Source organism: Nannospalax galili, unplaced genomic scaffold (assembly GCF_000622305.1).
Source record: "Nannospalax galili isolate Female #2095 unplaced genomic scaffold, S.galili_v1.0 scaffold312, whole genome shotgun sequence".
Classification (NCBI taxonomy): domain Eukaryota; kingdom Metazoa; phylum Chordata; class Mammalia; order Rodentia; family Spalacidae; genus Nannospalax; species Nannospalax galili.
This window is the reverse complement of record NW_008335967.1, coordinates 6,415,696-6,437,982: the sequence shown is the minus strand read 5'-3', so window position 1 is coordinate 6,437,982 and position 22,287 is coordinate 6,415,696. Positions and strand designations below refer to the sequence as shown.

The 22,287-nt window shown below is 38.5% G+C and overlaps 1 protein-coding gene across 1 annotated transcript; it reads left to right on the top strand.

Moving 5' to 3' along the window:
* The first annotated feature begins 353 nt into the window (after nt 1-353).
* Nucleotides 354-22,235, top strand: Psmc2 (proteasome 26S subunit, ATPase 2). The gene is made up of 12 exons (XM_008830759.3): nt 354-583; nt 5,427-5,464; nt 6,078-6,159; nt 7,311-7,410; nt 9,116-9,247; nt 9,762-9,834; nt 10,529-10,624; nt 11,639-11,803; nt 12,868-12,955; nt 21,480-21,682; nt 21,785-21,881; nt 21,967-22,235. Exons 1-12 carry the CDS (start codon nt 514-516, stop codon nt 22,122-22,124), a joined length of 1,302 nt encoding a protein of 433 aa, XP_008828981.1. The 5' UTR covers nt 354-513; the 3' UTR covers nt 22,125-22,235.
* The last annotated feature ends 52 nt before the right edge of the window (nt 22,236-22,287 follow it).

Here is a 22,287-nt window from a genome sequence, read left to right as displayed (position 1 = left end):
ACGTAAAATAAAATTTAAAAAATATATACGTATATATACATATATATGTATATAGTTTTTGTATGATCTGGATGCACATTCCTTACCAAAACTGCATTACCTTCATTCTGTTTGTAGCTCTAGCCACCACTTACAGTATCTAGAATATTCGCCAGACATTTTCAACACTTCTCAATCTTGTGAGAAAATTAAAACTCAGAGATTGAAGAAGTTACCCTAGACTGCATTCTAAGTCAAGCTATAAACTCATCAGCTGAGCCTGGACCGGTCTTGGAATTTACTGTTCAGGGACTTAAGACCAGATACGGTGAAGGATCAGGGTATGCAAATGGTGCTGGCAAACAGGTAAGCCTTCCCACAGCCAGGAACCGAGCTGACGCGGATCTGCGGAACACTGCAAAGGGGCGCCGAGCTCCGCTCTACTTCCGGTGGGGAAGAAAAAGGGAACACTGCCGGAAGCGAGGAAGGTGCTGTGTAATCACTGAGGAGCTGAGGCACTTGTACGCTCCGAAAATGCCGGATTACCTGGGCGCTGATCAGCGGAAAACCAAAGAGGAGGAGAAGGACGACAAGCCCATCCGAGGTCAGTGGACGCCGAGCGCCCGGCGGCGGGACCAGCGCGGGCACGGCACAGGCGGGGTTCCCATGCGACCCCAGTGAGGCGGTCCCGGCCGCACTCCCGCCCGCCTCCTCTCCCCTCCCCACTTCAAGTTGTGAATTCATCTGCTGATAGTGTTATTTTATCCTCAGTCTTCAGGCTGCAGTCCCGCATCCTGCCGGGCCTTACGGGCCTTCCGAACGTTGCCCAGCCCGGCGGTGTTTGATTGCTCTGCCCGGTCCCCTCCCCTGCTGTGACTGCGTGGTGCGACCACTGTGTAGCGAGAATCCTGAAGCATGAATCCTTTAAGACAACCACGGTTATTTGACTAGATGATACTTTCAGAGGTTTAAAACTGGACTTGGGAGAGAATCTCGCATCCTTGACCCCAGATTCCAACCACCACCCAGGCAACTAATGTTCTAGACACTTTCCAGCACACACCTATAATGTAGCTTGCTGTACATCAGCATCTTGCATTTAGAGAGTTCATATATAGTCGGTGTTTGTCTCTGTGTGCTAATTAGTTATTGACAGATTTAGATTGTTTCAATCTATTACAAAGGATACAAAGGATCTTGTTCATATAACTTACCCCATGGAGTTGTACACTACATTCTAGAAGCGGAGTTATCATTTTGCGAAATTACTCTCCATTGAGACAAACCTAGTTGACTTTTTTTTCACACAGCGTGTGAGGTATGCTCACCATTTTTGGACACAGTTTCTTCCCAGTAGCTTTTGTTCTAATCTCATTTTTATGCTCCCCCCCCCTTTTTTTTTACCTTTAAAAGCTATTTTTTAAATCTTTTATTTATTATGTGTATGAGTGTTTTGCCTGCATGTATGTAAGTGCACCCATATTGTACAATGCCCAACGAGGCCGGAAGAAGGCATCAGATCCCCAGGAACTGGCGTTACTGGTTGTTAGCTGCCATGTGGGTGCTGGGAACTTAACCCAGGCCTTCTGGAAGAGCAACCAGTGCTTTTAACCACTGAGCCATCTCTCCAGCCCCTTAAAAGCTATTTTTTAAAAGCTGTCAATCTCATTTAGCACCCAGTATTCACCATTTACATCTCTTCCCCAGAGAGCACCTGCTGAAAGCGTTTTTCAGTCTTTATCCCACTCTTGCATTTGCTTTACAACGCTGAAACCTTCAGAGGTGCTCTACCTACTGGAAAGCTATGTCTTTCTCTTAATGTGTTATTCTGTGAAAGCATTGTTTTATTTTTTGGACACAGTAATGACTAATATATGGAGAATTTTCTGTTTCTTCATCTCTATCATATTTGATCTTTACAGAACACCATAAAGATAACTATTACTGGTTTTTTAGGTGATGAAATTAATGCTGGAGAAATTGTCATTTTTCAAACGTTCTCTATCAAATATATGACCTTATTTTCTGCTGGCCTACCCCCAGGTTGTTGCATACCGAAACCCCATGTTCTTTTGGCCTCCTGTGTTCATTATGTGGCATCATTCTGAGCGTGATCAGTAGTTGTAATGGTTTGCAGTCACCTCAATTCTGGTATTTTCATCATCACTGAGCCCCAGATGATAATCACGGGTAGACTTTATTATAAAGGAACCTACTTCCCTTCTAAAATGCCAACCTTTCTAGTGTGCTTTTTCTCCTCTTCTTTTGGGAACTTCATAGTTTCTTGTCTCTGCTCATGGTCTGCCTGTATTGTTCAAACAAGCTTAACTTCGTTGATGAAGTTACCTCCAATTCAAGCTTTCATTACTCAACTGGTTCCTACTGCTAATGTTTTGTGACTATTGACTCCACTGTGTTTGCCAGAGTAGTTGTTTCAAGGCTTTTATGTTTTCTTCAAGTCTTCAGTTTAGTTCCTATGTTCCTGACTGATGACTTTCCTCTGTACTGTAGAGACTGAGAATCCCCTCAAGAGTTCTCTTCTCTTCCCTGTTACCTTCCATTCTGGCCTGCTTCAGAGACATGATACCAATTTCTGTCAAATCTGGCTCTGCTCCTGACCTCATCTATCACTTTTTCCTCTGGGACTTTGTCATCTCTCCTATTTGTGCTCCTACAGAATTTCTCCTTTAGTTCCTATAAATATAATAATATATATTTTGTTTTAAAAACACACATGAGAAAATCTATTCAATCTATAACCCATTTTCTTTCTTTTCTTTTTTTTTCTTTTTTCTTTCTTTTTTTCTGCCTAAACATAGCTGAAAAGATGGGCCTGTAGTTAGGAAAACCTAGATTCGAAGATCTGACTCTTGGCTTTGGTTCTTGCTTATTGATTACATAATAACAAAGAAATTACTAGATTAATTTTTCTCAAGTATAATGTAGAAATAGTTGTATTTACAGGATTAAATAATATATCCATAATACATAGTATATTTGTAATCACCATTTCTGATACAGTGATTATTTCAGTACATGGCAGCTGCCATTGGCTCTGCTGTCTGGTTAGTTGGTAAGCATACCCTAAGCGTCTCTTCTTGTCTTCCCCTTTCCTTCTTTTCTCCTTCAGTATGTCCTCTAATGAATGGTTTCTCTAAAATTTTGTTTCTGGTGATTTCATCCACTCTCATCTTGTACTGCCTTTTCTCAAATATGATCTCTAGTTAATCTTTTTGACTTTATGTTGCCACATGAACTCTAGTTTAGTCTGATTTCTCTCTGCCTTCTAGCATGCCACATTGGGATATACTAGAATGTTAAGGAGTCCCTAAGACTACCATGAGATTTCAAAGTCTTAGATGTCATAGGGCTTATGTCTATGTCTTTATTACTGTGATTTATTTAGCAAAAATATATAAAGCAAAATCTGCCAAGACAGAAGGCACAGGGACAGATGGTGAATTTCTGGGGAAACCAGGAAGAAGTTTGCATGGTTGTTCTGGTGGAATCACACAGAATGCTCTTGATTTTTCTCAGCAACAGGATTTGAAACATGTGTAAAATAATTCAGGGAAGTACAATGGATACTCAGTGCCCAGTGTTTTTATTAGGGGCTGAATATCCAGGCAGCCTGAGCCTAGTCCATACCTAAATTCCAGACTCTCAGAAGAAAAACTGATACTCTGTAACAGTGTTGTTTGTGCAAAGAATTTAGACACAGTGATCTACTTTTTACTGGTTCTGAGAATGGTAGGAACTCTCTCAAAATCTAAGTTTTCAAATAACAGCTGAAGGCCAGCCATAGAAGCAGGACTTTCAAAGGCTGGTGGTCAAGCCAGCCATGTTAGCTTTCTCAAAAGTAGAAATACAAGTTTCAGAACATTGAAACGGAATGTAATATCACCCTCTGCCAGCCAGATTCTCTTGGGACCCCTCTATTTCTGTTGAAAGGTACCCATTCCACTGAAGTTCCCAGTGCAAAGCCTCTGTGCCATGTTTGATTCTTTCCTTCTTTGCTCCACACATTTAGTCTGTTGCAGTGTGCTTCAGAGTCTTCCTCTGAGGGCTTTATCTAACCTTGACTTTTCTGTTCTTTCTTTTTTTCCCTTCCTTTGCTTTTACAGTGCTAGGGATTGAACCTCAGGCCTCTTGCATGCTAGGCCCAACTCTGGTTTTACATTGCCACCTTTGTGAGATTCTTGTGACCTCTCACTCTCTTGGCCTCATATACTCTACTCTGCTCCTTGGCTGATTCTTCCTAAGGTCCAGTTATTTAATGTCAGGGTGTGCTGTGGCCCTTATGCACTCATACTGGCACTCCTGGGCTCCCTTGCCAGGGCCCTAAACCTCCAACAACAGAAGTTCATTACTCCTTAGCAAGTGCACTATGCTTCACCTAAACTGGTCTAGTTGCTGTTAGCTAAGCATATTGTTTCTTCTACTCAGACTTATTTAAAACAAATGACAAAAATGCCGATCTTTTCCTATGAAGATTTTTCCAGGTTGAATTTTTTTTCTTTAAAATATATAGTTGATTTTTAAAAAATATCCATGTTAAGTCTATAAAGCCCTTACAAATGGTGCATTAGCAAATATTGAACCACTGTATCTCATAGATTCTGTTAGATCTAGAAACAACTGATCCTGGCAGATGTTTATTTATTTTACAAAAGTAAAAACAATTCAGAAGTATTAAGTGACTTACCCAAGGCTATGCCACTGACAGATTCCAGAATTGGGGTTCATGTTCTGTCTATCTGGTGGCTGACCTTAGAATGTATCACATTACCACCTCCCCTGACCCATGCGCATCCTGTGGTCATCTCTGCATGAGAGTTGAAGCAAGAGGGTACTCTATTTATGTTCATGAATGACCACAAGAGCACACGAATATTGATTTGGGGATCATAGTTAAATTTTAATGACCAGAATGACCAAGCAAATTCACAGTACAGTAATCTACCATTAAAGAAGATTGAGTGTAATCATTTCAAATTCCAGGTAATCACTGATAACGTTTAGGTGATCACCAGTTAAGATGCTTCACAGTTTAAAAAAAAAATTCTGTATGTAAACAAATGCACATTCTGCATTTTTAACCTATTTCATTTAATAGTCCTTAGATTGCTTCCTATAAAACTGTTTCTTTATCATTTGCATTTTTAGTTATGTTGTGACCATAACATGATTATTCAGCCAAGATCCTTAATGAGTATGCTTTATATGTGCAGTATGTAATCATGCATATAATACATGCACTTTATTCCCCCTTCCCTAAAGTAGGTAAAAGCTCTTTAAATGTAGAAATGATTTGATGATTGTATTTATATCATTATATTCTTACTCAGTTTTTGGAACTCAGAACCATTTGAATTGAATAGAAAAGTTGGTAGGCTCCAATTTCTTGTTGAACCTCATGCCATGTATTATTTTTATTTATTTTTCAGCTTTGGATGAGGGGGATATTGCCTTGTTGAAAACTTACGTAAGTCTTTTAAATGGCTGAAAAATGTAGATTTTCTTTGTTTTTACTTTTTAAAATGTAGATGTTTTATATTAAAACAAAATTTGTTTTGGTTTTGTCTTTCTAAACTAATTAGAAGAGACTGCCTAACATTAATAATAATTAAGAAAAAGTCACCTATCTACAATTTCTGTCTAGATGAGATCAGAGAATCAGTATTTAGCATATTTAAACTTACACATATTTGTACAACTTCTAATTAATGAGTGGTGCTATTTAAGAAGATATTTGAAATAATTTATATAAATGTTTACTGTATTTAAAATGTGTTTGACTAACATAGATTTGAATAGGGAGAGGCTTCTTTTCAGCTAGGCATGATGGCTAAACCTGGCATTCGGAAGGATTACCACAAGTCTAAGGCCAGGTCAGCTACAGAGTAAGACAAAGGTCCCTTCATTTTTACCTTTCCTAATTGGTTAGTAGTATTCTGACAATGATAAACTTGTCTGTTTTAACTTCCCAAGCTTGAATTCAGTATGACTATTAAGACTGTAATTTAAAAAGTTTTATCTGACAGTTAATAAATTGCTGATATTCTAATGTTCTAATTAAACTGATCTTTATTGCCTAGGGTCAGAGTACTTACTCCAGGCAGATCAAGCAGGTTGAGGATGACATTCAGCAACTTCTCAAAAAAATTAATGAGCTCACTGGTATGCATTTTTTATCCCTATTTCCTTTCTTAAAATGATGTGTTGATTATATCAAAATGATTTAAATACAAATTTTACTCCATCATGAGTTACAGATTTAAAAAAAATCCTTCCTATCCTAAGAAATTGGATCTCATTTATTACTCTTTTACTATACATTTTCACTATACAAACATGTTTAATACTTGTGCAATTAAGAAGCATCATCCTTCAAGCAAGTAGTTTTTCTATTGATTAAAGCCTAGTTCAGTATGTTTTAATACAGCAACAATTTTTATTGAATAAAAATATGATTTGGGGGCTGGAGAGATGGCTCAGTGGGTAAGAACACTGGATGCTCTTGCAGAGGACCTGGGTTTGGTGCCTGGCACCCATATGGTGACTAACAACTGTTCGTAACCCCAGTTCCAAGGGATCCGACACCCACTTCTGGCCTCCTCAGGCATTATGTTCATAGGTGTACCCACACATGTAGACAAAACACATTAAATACAAATAAATAAAAAGTTTAAACATGATTTCATCTAGTATGACTGTTGCTTGGTTGTTGGCACTTTTCTTTCTTGAGAACTTGAATAGTGAAGTCCTGCAGTACAAAAATGTGCACAAAGCAAGTCAAGTATGACATTGCATTTTTGGTTTTTGATTGCTTTAGGGCAGTGTCTTTGGATGGGCCAGGGTAGTGATTTTGTCTGAAGGTACTTGGCAATATCCTGGAGATGACTGTAGTCCCACGACTTAAGGGAAGATGGTACTAGTGACATCTAGTGATTAGACACCAGGAATGCTGCTAAGCATCCTACAAATCACAGGACATCACCACCATAAAAAGTTATTGGGTCCAGGGGCTGGAGAAATGGCTCGGTGGTTAAGAACATTGGTTGTTCTTGCAGAAGACCCGGGTTCAAGTCCCAGCACCCACATGGCAGCTAACAACTATCCATAACTCCAGTTTCAGGGGATCCAACAGCCCTTCTGTCCTTCGTGGGCATTGCACAACATGGGTGCACTTATCTACACAGAGGCAATACATGCATACACATAAAAAAAAAGTTATTGGGTCCACAATGTCAATACTGCTGAGGCTGAGAAGGCTTAATGAATGATAATGTACTGCATTTTTGTGAATTGTGTCATCTTTCTCTACGTAGGTATTAAAGAGTCTGACACTGGCCTGGCACCACCAGCCCTTTGGGATTTGGCTGCGGATAAGCAGACTCTTCAGAGTGAACAGCCTTTACAGGTTGCGAGGTATGTACAGTGCTCTTTGAAATTTTATTTTTAAGCATATTTTAGATTTTGGGGGATAATGCAAAATTCATAAGGGATTTTTTTTGTTTCAAAGTTCATAAAGATTTCTACATAAGTATCTATACGTTAAAGTTACAATCATATAAAAGATTCAAATGATACAGAAAGATGCAGCACAAAATATGAAAACCTTAGTTCTCATCCTGCAGTGGCCACTACCTCAAACAGAACTACTGAGAATACTCTGATCCTTCTAATCCTCTTATGTATCTTTATGTGTATTATTGCATGCAAAGACATCTACCTTGAGGGTTTAATTTTTTTTTTTTTTTACCTTAGTGTGTGTGTACGCACACACATGCACATGTGCAAAGTGTAGGTGTGGGAGTCAGAAGACAACTTGTGAGAGTTCTCCTGCCATGTGGATTCTGGGGATCAAAGTCAGGGTCAGGCTTGGTGGCAAGCACCTTTACCTGCAGACCCATCTTAGTGATCCCTTGAGGGTTTTATTAAGGACATAACTACATTGTTTGAAAATCTATTGTCTTTAATATATGTATACTTTTTAATTTCCTTTTTCTTTTTTAAAAGTAATGTAATCCATAGATGGAAACTGTTTGCAATTTCTGTTATATACAGAGCTGTGGTGAATATCCATGTTCAGTATTTTTCTATTGATGGCTATAATGGCTCACACTTGTAATCCCAGTATTCGTGGGGCTAAGGCAGGAGGATTGCCATGAGTTGAGGCTAGCCTGAGGTACAGAGTGAGACTGTCTCAAAAGAAGCAAAAGCAAAACAAAATCTATGAAAGCAGGTGATTTTTGTGTTGTATATATCTAATCTTCCCCCTAACCCCCAACTGTCTTGCTGTTTAGACCTGGCTGGCCTAGAACTCTCTATGTAGACCAGGCTGACCTCTTTCTTCTGCCAGGGTGATCCTCTTTCTTCTGCCTCCTGAATGCTGGACTTACAAGTGTACCATACAATACCCACCCCTGGTTCTTTTTGAGGAGACATTTTATTCTGGTCCATTTTCCCTTTTTATTGATAATTGGGTGAAATATTATCTCATAGTTGTTAGTTCTTTAGACATGGCTTCCTTTAGTTCTTTGATAATATTTATGATACTGATTTAAAGTTTTTGTTTAATGAGAACAGCACCTGAGCTACCTGAGGAACAGTTTCTATTGATGCATTTGTTGCTATGGCTTATACGACAACTTCCTAATAAGAATTCTATATTCTGTCATTGATTTTCCTTAGTAGATATTGTGATACACATGGTATTATATATTAACTTTTACCAGATCCCACAGAGTGAACACTTTCAAATTGAAAATGGATCTAAAATGTAAACTAAGGAAAAAATGAATACTCATAGATTACTGAATTTTATGTAAGGCACTTGACTATCTTGTGGGAAAGCAACCTTAGATAAAAAGGTCTATCACTAATAATAATGGAATATAAAAAGGAAGTTCAAACTTGAGAACTTGCTAATGAAACTTTGGGGTTTAGTTTTTCTGGGAAAATTAATCATTTGAAAACTTAGTGGTTCTGCTTAAGCTGAGTGGTCCCTTGGGGTTGGGCATAGAATATGATCTTTAGCAGTGGCCTGCTTTCTACAGTTCTAGACTACAGACCCCAATGAGGAGTCTAGTTATTTAGTTCCTTTCTCTAATGAAGCCTTTTGCTGTGTTAGGTGTACAAAGATAATCAATGCTGATTCAGAGGACCCAAAATACATTATCAATGTGAAGCAGTTTGCCAAGTTTGTGGTGGATCTCAGTGATCAAGTGGCACCTACTGACATTGAAGAAGGGATGAGAGTTGGGTAAGATTTCTACTTTTGAGAAGTACTCTTCCTTCATTAAAAACACATGTCGAGCTCACATCTTAGCTTTGCTGTGAATGAATGAACAGAATGCCATGGAATGCCAAGGGTGATTAGTACAGCTTAACAGTCTTGTCTTTTCCGTGTGCTCCCTATGTTCAACCAGCTTTGCCTTCCCACTCCCACTACTGCTTTTTTATGAATCGCATCCAGGGTCATAATTAAAGAAGTGTAGGAAAGATAGAGACAGTACTTGTTTGAGAACAGTTCATGAATGAAGTTAATATCTAAAGAATATATAATAATTAACTCAGTAAATTTTTATATCTTTTCTTCTCCTTTGGGTCAAGGGTTTCATTGCTGTTATAGGTTATTTGCCACTTCAAACAGATGATTTAATGTATTTAATTTCAATCCTGTCTCTGAGTTTGCTTATGGTGTTGTTTTGAAGATAAAGATTAACATTAAAAGACCTCTGAAAATTTAAAGAGCCTATCTTTTTTTCCTTTCTTAGTGTGGACAGAAATAAGTATCAAATTCATATCCCACTACCTCCTAAGATTGATCCAACAGTTACTATGATGCAGGTAAGAAACTTTTGGAAGAAAGGATTGACATGACTTTTAATACAATTGTAAGCCAGGCATAGTGGCTCACATTTGTAATCCCAGCACTCAGGCAGGTGCATTGCCATGAGTTCAAGGCCAACCTTGGCTACATAGTGAGTTTCAGGCTAGCTTGGGCTACAGAGTAAAAGCCTGTCTCATAAAAACTAAAAACTGAAACAAATAGAACCCCCCCCCCAAAAAAAACCATCCATTCCAAAAAAGTTAAAAAATTTGAAGCAGCTAATGTATGGTTGTATACCAAAAAATTACCAGAAATTAAAAAACACTCAGAAAGGTACTGGGTATGTTGGTGCACACCTTTAATCTTAGCATTCAGGAGGTAGAGGCAGATGGATCTCTGTGAGTTCCAGGCCAGCCTAGTTGCTACATAGTGAGACCTTGTTATAAAAAACAAAAACAAACTTTGACACACAAAAATGAGAAAGGAAAGTCCTTATCAATTTTTAGCACTCATTAATGTCATAACATGTAACACAGCAAATAGTTTTAAGACATTGGAGTTAATGCCATAGCATGTAACATAGCTAATAGTTCTAATTCTATTTTTATTAAAATTATTACAGACTGATTTTAATGGTATTAATTCTCTTGTAGAGGATTTGGTCTGGTATTCAGAAGCCTATGACTGTGTTATGCAATCTTTCTCTCTCAGGTAGAAGAAAAACCTGATGTCACATACAGTGATGTTGGTGGCTGTAAAGAACAGATTGAGAAATTGCGAGAAGTAGTTGAAACACCCCTGCTTCATGTAAGTAGCCGAGTGTCGTGTTTCACTTCCTGTGTGTAAAGATGCAACAGTCTTCCTGTGTAGTGACACTAGCTTTGTTTGTGTATTAGATAGCTTTTAAATAGATTTTTCTTAATGAAAATTTTGATAGGGTAAAGTTTTGGAGAGATGGTTAAATCTCAGAAGAGAGCAAGCGAAAGGATTGTGTGGCCAAGTGCTTTTAAAGGAAAGATCTGCTATTTAGGGTAACAAAAGAAATTGTGTAACCTCTAGTATTACTGTTATGATAGAAGAAACTAGGTGTTCTAGTAACATTAAGAGGGAAAAGTTAAAGCTGGGAGGTTAATGGAATACAGAATACCAGTTAATGCTTTCATTTTTTAAACACTATAATTTTCTATAAAGGGAAATATTAAGACTGCATAATCTGGGGCTGCAGAGATGACTCAGCAGTTAAGAGCACTGGCTTTTCTTGCAGAAGACCCAGGTTCGAATCCCAGTGTCCACATAGCAGCTAACAGTTGTCTGTAACTCCAGTTCCAGGGATCTGACATCCTCGTCTGTCCTCCATGGGCACTGCACAACATGGGTACACTTACACACATGCAGGCATAACACTCATACACATAAAAAGACTGTGTAATGATGGGCTGTATAGATGACTCAGTGGTTAAGAGTACTGGCCTTTCTTACAGAAGACCTGGGTTCGGTTCCCAGTACCCACATGGCAGCTAACAACCACCTGTAACTCCAGTTCCATGGGATCCAACACCCTTTTCTGGCCTTTATGAGTATCACACAACACAGGTGCACTGACATACATGCAGGCAAAACATTCATATACATAAAATAAATAAATTTTAAAAGACTACATAATCAAAATATCTTTAACAATCATTTAGATGCATTGATAGGTATATTTTAGATATGTCTTAAGAGTAAGATAAGTATAAAAAATATGGATCTAATTTTCTTATACAGAAGTTCTATTTTTCTTATACAGAAATAATAAGTGTAAAATTTTCTCTATCACAGCCAGAGAGGTTTGTTAACCTTGGAATTGAGCCTCCAAAGGGTGTGCTGCTGTTTGGTCCCCCAGGCACAGGAAAGACACTCTGTGCTAGAGCAGTTGCTAATAGGACTGACGCTTGCTTCATTCGAGTTATTGGATCTGAACTTGTACAGAAATACGTTGGCGAGGTAAAGTAAATTTATCAAAATTAAGGCACCTATTGCTCTGTGAGAGGTTTGTGATATATGGGTAAAATTAAAAGTAATTCCAAATAGACCACCACTTAAAATTTTAACCATGGTTCCTTCTTGGAAGGATATTTAGTATAGCTTTAGTTTGTGAGGAAAAACCCAGAAATACTTAGTGAGTGAAATATTATCTTGGGGAAAGTATTTTATGGACTAATGAGAAAGAGAAACATGAACTATCAGTATGTATGTGCATAGGTATATATACACGTACATGAATATCTATACATGTACCTGAATATGTTTCTATCTATCTATCTATCTATCTATCTATCTATCTATCTATCTATCTATCTATCATCTGTCTGTCTATCATCTATCTATCTATCTATCTATCTATCTATCTATCTATATGCATGTATACAAATATCTGTATATGTACCTGAAAAAAAAATATATATATATAAATTTTTTATCTAGGTGAAAGTTTAGAACTGTATATATTATATCTGAAACATACTAATGCTTAGTATACTTGAAATAAGAATTACAAAAAGAGGGTCAGGCATTTAATCTCAGCACTCAGGAAGCAGAGACAGGGGGAATCTCTGTGAGATTGAGGCCAGCCTGGTCTACAAGGTGAGTTCTAGGCTAGCTGAGACCTGTCTCAAAATACAAAAAAACAAAAAGAGCTACATGACTGTATATATTTTAATTTTCTGATCAAAACTTAGAAATCAAATTCAATGATCAATAATTCCAAATGATAGTTCTTTATTTCCTCAAGTTTTGCTGATCTTATTTAAGCATGTTAACTTGACCCCTTCAGATCTTAACTTTGGTGCTATTTAACAAATATGGAATCATGAGAATTATGTATGGAGGCTAATAATATGAATTTGTTATTATAGGTGAAAAACCAGTCATTTAACAAAAACTTCGGGTGGTAATGACTGAGAATACTGTTAGGAAAAACATGGGAAAATGTGAAACATACCTGTGTGTTTTACTTTAAAAGATCTTTAAACCTATTCTGGATTAATAAATCAAATTTTCTCCCTTAGGGGGCTCGAATGGTTCGTGAGCTCTTTGAAATGGCCAGAACAAAAAAAGCCTGTCTTATTTTCTTTGATGAAATTGATGCCATTGGAGGTATGAATGATATTTATTTATCATTACATTTATTTATTTGTGCGTGTGCATATGTCTGTGCATGTGCATGCATGCACTCATGCCAAGGTACATTTTGGTTATAGGGCAAGCCATAGGAGTCAGTTCTTTCTACCATGTGGGTCAAGAACTATTGTGTTAGTTACTTTTCTGGTGCTATGATAAAACACCATGACCAAAGCCACTCATAGAAGGAAGAGTTTTTTTGGCCATGGCTCCAGAGGGAGAGTCCATGGTGGCATGGGAGGCGTGGCAATAGGAGGTGGCCAGAGCAGCTCACATCTTCAAGCAGGCACAAGAAGCTAAGAGCAACTGGAAATCCTGAGAGGCTTAAGAACTCTCAAAGCCTGGCCTGCTTTGACCAGCTTCCTTCAGCATGGCCACACCAACTAAAAGTTCCATGACCCTCTCCAAACAACTCCAGGAACTGGAGACCCAAGGGTTTAAATACTCAGAGCCTATGGGGGATACTCATTCAAACCACCACAGCTGGTGAAGTTCTAAAGTGATAAAGTAGAGTTCTCCTGATATGTTAATCTTGTACAAAATTTTAACTCCAAATTATGACCTCTGGGCTTTAGAGCTACTAAACAGTGTGACTAAACTATATGAAAAGATATAATTAGTGTTGATATGTTTATACTAATTAATTTTATTCTGGGACATAAATTTCCACAGTTTTAACAACTAAGTTGAAGTGAGGGATCTTCCTTTTATGTGATAAGAAAGTGCTGGGATATGATTAAAGTGGTGTTAGTTTATCTTAGTTTACATAAAATAATGTGGTTTTTTTTTTATTTCATAGATTTAATGAAATACAGTGTTAGCCACATGATCTAGATCTAGACAAGTTATTTTAACTAACATTGGAGCCTTAGTTTACTCAATTCTAAGGAATCATTATTCTTGCCTTACTTATTTTATGAATCTTTGACAGGTTCAGATTAAGTAATAAATGTGATAAACTTAGAAAACACTGAACTATCATAGGTGTTGGCTGTTGCTGTAGAATGCTAATCCTTAGTAGCTGTGAAAGTATCTTATCTTCAGATAGTTTGCTGTTATTCAGTGAATTTATTATTGACAAAAATGACTAGAAGATATGACAGATCCTTTTACATTGTTTGGGCAATGTGGTTAGGTACCTAGTGTCTTGTTTTTCATGAGTTGGGCATTGTCGGGTTTGGGCTCCCAATATAATGTTGCAGCATTTTGATTCTGAAGTAACTTTTATAGTATCTTTGGAATAAGCCTTGTGATGTTAGGGAATTCTGAAGCTGTGGTTTCCAAAGTATATTGTTTTAGGATAGTTTTTAGGGTACAGGAAGAAAAATACAAAGCTTTGTGTATTTTTCTAACTCCAGTTTTTTGAAAAATTGGTGTGTGTGTGTTTTCAGATAAGAGTCTTGCTGTGTATTCAGGCTGGTCTTGAACTTATCTCTTTCCTCAGCCAAATATGATATATGCTACCACTTTTGGCTTAATCTCATTTAAAATGCCAGTTTTGGTGTGTTAGTATATACTAATTATACATAATTTTGATGAGTTTTTGTTATGACATTTTCATCAGTGCATTTCATGGATTTGGGTCATATTCATCCCTATTACCCTTTCTTATCCTTCTTCCACTCCAGCTGATCCCCATCCTCTTCCCAGCTATTCCTCATTCTGCTTTTGAGACTGTTTTCTTTGGTGAACTAATGTGTTTGTGTACTTAAGGAGTGTGGGTGAAAGATTGTTACAGGACCATGGGCAACTTAGCAGTGGCTACACCACTGAAGAAAGTGCCTCTCCATCCCCCAGCAACCATTAATTGCCTATAGATGCTCAGGGAGGAATGGGGCCTCATGAATCCCCCTGCACCAGCACCATTAACTGCCTATATATATCCTTAGGGAGCAATGGCCCCCAATAAGCCACCCCTACTCCTTGATGGAATGTTGATGGTCCCTTGGGGACCTGCATAAGACCTGCATTTGTAGGTTTTATGCAGATAGTCACAGCTGCTAAGAGTTCAAGAGTTTAGTGGCTATGTCATACCCAGAAGACAGTGCTCTATAACATTCCACTTCTTTCTCTGGCTCTCAAATTCTTTCTACCCCCTCTTTCTTGATAGTCCTTGAGCCTTGGAGGGAGTGGTATAGATGTCCCATTTTATAGCTGAGCACTCAACAGTCACTTATTCTCACGACTTAAATCAGTTATGAGTCTTTGCAGTAACTTCTGTCCACTGCAAAAAGAAACTTCTCTGACCAAAGCTTTCAATAGCACTAATATGGGCATAAACATAAATATTTGGAAGGCAGTTTGACAGGCATCTCATATCCATTTAGCAAAACAATAGCAGTAATTTCTCCACTAGGGCCTATGACCTCCTGAGCCCCTGACTTTTTTTTTTTTTTTTTTTTTTTGTCTTTTTGAGACAGGGAGACCCTGTAGCCCCAGCTGGCCTGAAACTCCCTATGTAGACCAGGCTGGCCTTGAATTCACAAGAGATCCACCTGCCTCTGCCTCCCAAGTGCTGGGGTTAAAGGTATGTGTCACCACACCCAGCTTGAGCCACTGACTTTTGACCGAGTTTCCTGTACTGGATGTGAATTCTTTTCTGATTAAGACTTTGGATGACCATTTTCCCCCAGCAGCCTGCATAACTTTCTAGTACTATAAAACTAGACAGCAGGGAGGAAGCTTCCAGCTCATTTCCAGCATGATTTCTCTGTTTTGAAACTAAAGTGTGACATGTCTTCAGCCATAGGGTCTCCCATCCAGTTCCGCTGGGCAGCCAACAACAGTAGCAATTGGCCTGTATCACTATGGGGGCCTCAGAGGCCTCCCTCACTAACAGCTTCTAGGGAGTAGCCTGCTCCTGGCACTAGGATTTTCATTTAATAACCTTATGTCTTCTGGCATAAGTGGCTTCATTCACTCTTGTAGGGTGCTTTCATTCAAATTTTAAGAAAATATTAGAAGCTTTGTACATGTCTAGATTATATGTTGAGCGTATTCTCCCTTATACTCCCTCCACTTCCTTTTCTCACCCCTCCCCTCCCTTTGTCTACTTTCTCTGTTTAGGCAACTTTCTACTTTCAAGTCATTGGGGGCTGGTGGGGGGAGTTAGTTTATCTATATAAAATCCAGGAACCAAGGGTGAGAGAAAGAATCTGATACTCGTTTTTCTGTGATTAACTTCATTTACTTAATATGATTATTTCCAGTTGCATCTCTTTTCCTGCCAGCAACATACCTGTTCTTATTTATGCCTGAAAAAAATTCCATTGCATACATATGCCATATTTTCTTTATCAGTTACTCTGTTGTTGGATACCTGGGTTGGTTCCATAATTTAGCTATTGTTAATAGTGCTGCAATAAACATTGACATGCAGGTATATCTGTTTTATGTTGACTTGGAATCCTCTGGATAAATACCCAGGAATGGATTATTAGCTGGATCACATGGATCACATTAGTTTTTTGAGAAATTTCCATAGTGATTGAATAGTGTATAAGCATTCCTTTTTGTCCACATCTTCACCAGAATTTATTTTTTCTTTCATCTTTATTATTATTATATTTTTAAAATTGTGTGTATATGTGGCTGACTGTATGTGGAGGTTTGTGGTGGTGGGTGCAGTGCCTATGGAAGCCAGAAGAGGGTGTCAGATTCCCTGGAGCTGGAATTATAGGCAGTTTGACAAGGGTGTTGGGAATCATACGAGCTGGAGTTATAGGCAGTTTGACATGGGTGTTGGGAATCATACGCTGGTCCTCTGTAAGAGGTACATGCTCTTCTTAATCACTGAGCCATCGCTCCAGCCCCCCCCCGCCCCCGCACTCCCCTCCTTTTTTTAAACTTTGCTTTTAATGTATGTGTGCATGTGCATGTATTTGGGCATGTGCTTACTATGGTACAAATGTGGAGGTCAGAGGATAACTTGTAGGACTCATTTTCTCCCTTCTACCCTGTGGGTCCTGGGGATTTGCCAGTAAGCCTCTGTACCCCACTGACCCATCTCACTGGCCCATTATTTGTTTTCTTAGTGAATGCCATTGTGACTGGGTAAGATGGTGTATCAGTGTAGTTTTGATTTGCATTTATTATGGCTAGTAAAGTTGAACAGTTTTTCATATGTTTATTATTCATTTGTATTTCCTCTTTTGAGAACTCTCATTTCACTAACCCATTTGTCGATTGGGTTGTTTGATACCTTGTTTAGTTTTTTTCTTTTTAGTTCTTTGTATATTCTACATATTAATCTGTCAGATGTATAGCTTACAAAGATTTTCTCCTTTTCTATAGGCTATCTCTTCATTCAGTTAACTATTTTCTTTGCTATACAGAGGCTTTCTAATTTCATGAGGTCTCATTTGTCAGTTGGCCTTATTTCCTGAACAACTGGAATCATATTGAGACAGTCTTTATCTATAACTTGAAATTCTCTATTTTTCCCTCTAACAATTTCAGAATTTCAGGTCTTACATTAAGATCCTTGATTGATTTGGAGTTTATTTGTCTGCAGGACAAGATACAGGAATCTTATTTCGTTTTCTACTTAGAGATATCCAGTTTTGCCAGTACCATTTGTTGAAGAGGCAGTCTTTTCTCCAATGTGCAATTAATTGGCGTCTTTGTTAAAAAATCACGTTGTTGTAGCTGCATCAGTTTGTATGTATATGGGTCTTCTGCCACAGGAGCTCAGGGATTATAGATGTGCCCTACCCTCCGCCTTTCTTCCTTGTGTGTTCTGGAGATCAAACTCAGTTCTTCAGGCTTGCATGACAAGAGCTTTTACTGAAATAGTGAGCCATCTCTTTGGCCTGGTATTAGTTCTTTAAAGGTCTGGTACCATTTGCAGTGGATCCATTTTGGCTTGGGCTATTTTTAGTGTGAAGAGTTGTTTTTTAAACTGCTTCAATCTCACTGCTTGTTATAAATCTGTTTAAATTGCTTATCTCATCTTGGTTTAACTTTGATAGGTCATATGCGTCTAAAAAATAATCTAGTTTTAGATTTTTCCAATTCAATGAAATACTAGTTCTAAAAGTATGTGCCTACAATTTCATTTCTAATTTTATTAATTTGGGTCTTCTCTTTTTTGGTTAATCTGGCTAAGGGTTTATCCATCTTATTTTTTCAAAGAACCGACTCTGTGTTGCGTTGATTCTCTGTTCTTTTTTTTTTTTTTTTCATTTATATTAATTTCTGCCTCATCTTAACTTTTAAAAAAAATGCCTACTGCTTTTGGTTATATTTGGTTTTCCAAAGCCCTAAGGTATATCGTTGTTACTTATTTGAGATCTCTCTTTTTTTGAGACAGGGTTTTGCTATGTAGCCCTTGCATGCCTAGAACCTGCTGTGTAGAGCAAGCTGGCCTCCAATTCAGAGACCCACCTGTCTTTGCCTTCCAAGTGCTGGGATTAAAGGTATGTGCCACAACACCTGACCAGAGATTCTCTTTTTAATGTAATCACTTATACCCATGAACTTCCTTTCACTATATCCCATAGGTTTTGGTATACTGTATTTTCATTTTCATCCAGTCTAGGAATTTTTAATTTTCTTTCTTGATTTCTTTAATGACTCATTCATTAGTCCATGGTGTGCTGTTTATTTTCCATGAGCTTGATTGCTATTGATTTCTTGCTTTATTCTACTGTGGTCAGATAGAATATAAGAAGTTATTTCAGTTTTTTTATGTTTGTGGAGACTTGCTGTGTGTCCTGATATATGATCTATTTAGAGAATGTTCCATGGGCTGCTGAGAAGAATGTGTGTATTCTGCAGTGTTTAGATAGAATGTTCTGTAGATGTCTGTTAGGTCCATTTGATCTATGATGTCATCTTACTCCATCTTTTTTATTGGTGAGAGTGGGGTATTGAAGTCACCTACTATTAATGTGTTGGGGTTAATTTGTGCCTTTAGTCTAGTAGTATTTGTTCTATGAAATTGTGTGCACTGGTGTTCAGTGCATATATGTTTAGAATTGTAATGTCCTCTTGATAGATTATTCCCTTGATCAGTATGAAGTGACTATCTTTTCTGACTAGTTTTGGTTTGAAGTCTGTTTTGTTAGATATTAGAATAGTAACATCTGCTTGTTTCCTGGTTCCATTTGTTTGGAATACCTTTTTCCATTCTTATACCCTAAGTAGTGTCTATCTTTGATGATGAGGCAACAAGTAGACGACCTGTTTTTAATTTTTTTTTTAATGTGTATGTAAGTGCACTTCCTGTGTGCAATGCTGAGTGAGGCCAGAAGAGGTCATGGATCCCCTGGAACTAGAGTTATAGATGGTTGTTAGCTGCCATGTAGGTGCTGGGAACTGAACCCAGGTCCTCTGTAAGAGTAGCAAGTGCTTTTAACAACCGAGCCATCTCTCCAGCCTCTGTATCCCATTTTTAATTCAACGCTAGTCTATATCTTTTGATTAGGGACTTGACTATGTGAGGGTGCATATATATGTGTGTACTCATGTATGGAGGTCAGAGATCAACATTGAGTGTTTTCCTCAGTCACTGTCCACCTTATTCTTTGAGACAGGGTCTCACTGAACTTGAAGCTCACCAATTTGTCTAGGCTGGCTGACCAGCAAGCTCCAGAGATCTTCCTGTTTCTACCTCCCCAGTACTGGGATTATAGGTGCACACTGCTGTGTCCAGCTTTTTACATGGGTACCAGGGATGGAAACACAGGTTCTCATGTTTACTGACTGAGTTATTTCCCCAGCCCCTGGATCATGTTTTTAAATCCAGTTTGCTAGTCTTCATCTTTTGATTGTTGAATTGATACCATTGCTATTCAGTTGTTATTGAAAGGCTTGTATTCCTGTCATTTTATATGTTTGTAGTGTTTGATGTCTTCCTAATCCTCATTTGGTTAACAACTGTTCTAGCATTATTTTTCCCCCTATAGTCTCTTAGATGTGTTTCTCTTTCTCTTCAGTCCAAAAAACTTCTTTTCAGCATTCTTGGTAGAACTGAGTTAATGGTCCTAAGTTCCTTAAGCCTCCAGTTATTCTCATTGAAAAGAAGGTTAAGGATAGACTAACAGATAATGTGGAACAGTCCCATCTCTCAGGCTAAGCCACAGGGACCCTCCAGACCAGGACAGTCTGTGTTTTCTGGGAATGGAAAACGAAAAACAGAAAAGTGTAAGTGGGATGAGGTGATATAGGCAAGAGCTGGGCAGGCAGAAGCTGGCCTGCTCAATTCACACTGGGAATTGGATAAGGAGAAACAGTTGTAGATGAGATATAGGGGTGTAGGATGAGGACACAGTTGTGCTAGCAGCTGACATCTAATATTTGTTTCCACACTCATCGAACCAGTGTAAATCTTAAAGATGTGAGCTTGATAAAGATGGGATATAGGATGTGAGAACCACCTGGTCTGCCTGCTGGATTCTCAGCGTTTCTTCCCCTCTTCCTTCAAGCCTGTCTGAGCCTTTTAGGATCCTCTGTGATGGTAGTCCTATTCTCTGCCCTGGGTCTTAGTTTGGACAATGAGATCACAGATGCTGTTCCAGTCCGTGGATGGTGGTTCACAGATGGAGTCGCAGATACCCAGGACAACTGTGCAGATTCTTTCAGGGTTCCTGGTTACAGATACTAGCTACACCTGTGTATTTCCCAATTCCTTCACACAGCTTAGAATTCGGGTGAAAGTTCCCCTGCAGATTTTGGTTCCCACCAGGCTTGCAGCTTGCTGAATGTTATACAGATCTGATTCCACCATCTAGCAGTATTCTGTTGGCCAGGTTTCAGCATTTAGTCTTGTGATACTTGCCAGGTTTGCCAAGAGTATGGTTCACAGAGGGTCTTTAGCTGCCAAGCTGCCAACACAACAGACGTATATTTGGTTGGTGTTTTATCAGTTACCTAGTGCTGAGCACTCAGCTGAAGAGAAGGGGCTTTTCTTGTATCTCCCTCTGCTAATACTCCTGCTGCCGTAAGTATGGCCCTTTACCACCTGTTTAGAATGCCTAATACTCTTTATTTTTTTACTTCATGTGCATCTATCTCTGTGTGGGTGTGCGTGCCTTTGGAGGCCAGAAGAGGGTGTCTGATTCCCTGGAGCTGGAGTTTCCAGTGGTTATGAGCTTTCTGATGTTGGAACCGATCTTGGGTCTTCTGGAAGAGCAGCAAGTGCTTTTAACTGCTGAACCATCTCCCCAGCCAATGCTCATTTGATAGCTGTTTTTCAGCTTTCCCAGATCATTCCCTGGCAATTCTGGCAGACTATGCCTGAATGATATCTGCCATCCTGACCCTTGCCCTGCAGGAGTATTCTTGCTTGTTTTGAAAATTTCCTTAAGGAAGATCTTCAAAGATACTTTAAAGGAGACTATCAAATAAACTTATGGTGAATTCTTTCTAAAGCAATTAGATGCTTTCCGATTAGTCTTGTGGTCTCAAAGTGGGGTGTGCACTTTGCTCCCAGGGAATGGTGTGAGCCAGGGTGTGCTGTTTTCAGTGGAAACGAGGTGCTTTTCTGTTATCTTCTCAGGGGCTCGGTTTGATGATGGCGCTGGAGGTGACAATGAAGTGCAGAGAACAATGTTGGAGCTGATCAACCAGCTGGATGGTTTTGATCCTCGAGGCAACATCAAGGTTCTGATGGCCACTAACCGACCTGATACTTTGGACCCAGCACTGATGAGGCCAGGGAGGTTGGATAGAAAGATTGAATTTAGTTTGCCTGATTTGGAGGTAAAAAAAAAAAAAAAAAATTGTTTTGGAAAAGGATTCTTGAAGTTTGTATTTCTATGATGTGCCTTCATTTTTAATTTTTGTAAATGCCTTCATTTTTAGGGTCGGACTCACATCTTTAAGATTCATGCTCGTTCAATGAGTGTTGAAAGAGATATTAGATTTGAATTGTTAGCACGGCTGTGTCCAAATAGCACTGGTAAGTGACAGGGTCTTGCTTATTTTGCTGGTCTTTTCTTTGGGCTACTTTAATTAAGCCTACTTGTTTGCTTTTTGTTGGACAGGAGCAGAGATTAGAAGCGTCTGCACAGAAGCTGGCATGTTTGCAATCCGAGCTCGGCGAAAAATTGCTACTGAGAAGGATTTCTTGGAAGCTGTAAATAAGGTCATTAAGTCTTATGCTAAATTCAGTGCTACTCCTCGATACATGACATACAACTGAGCCCCAAAGGCTTTCAAGTGGAAAAACTTTCTTTAGTTGACATCCTAAGCTTACAATAGACTTGTTACCACCTCATAAGAAAATAAAAGATTTCAAAATTGTATAAGTTCATCCAGATCTCTTTTCTCTATAGTATAATATTAGTCAGAAAAGCTTGTTATGA

Excerpts from the sequence above, each read along its gene's own strand:
- Psmc2 (XM_008830759.3), top strand. The coding sequence starts at position 514 with ATGCCGGATTACCTGGGCGCTGATCAGCGGAAAACCAAAGAGGAGGAG. Across the intron at positions 5,465-6,077 it reads TTGCCTTGTTGAAAACTTAC|GGTCAGAGTACTTACTCCAG; the intron begins GTAAGTCTTTTA and ends TTTATTGCCTAG. Across the intron at positions 12,956-21,479 it reads TGAAATTGATGCCATTGGAG|GGGCTCGGTTTGATGATGGC; the intron begins GTATGAATGATA and ends TTATCTTCTCAG.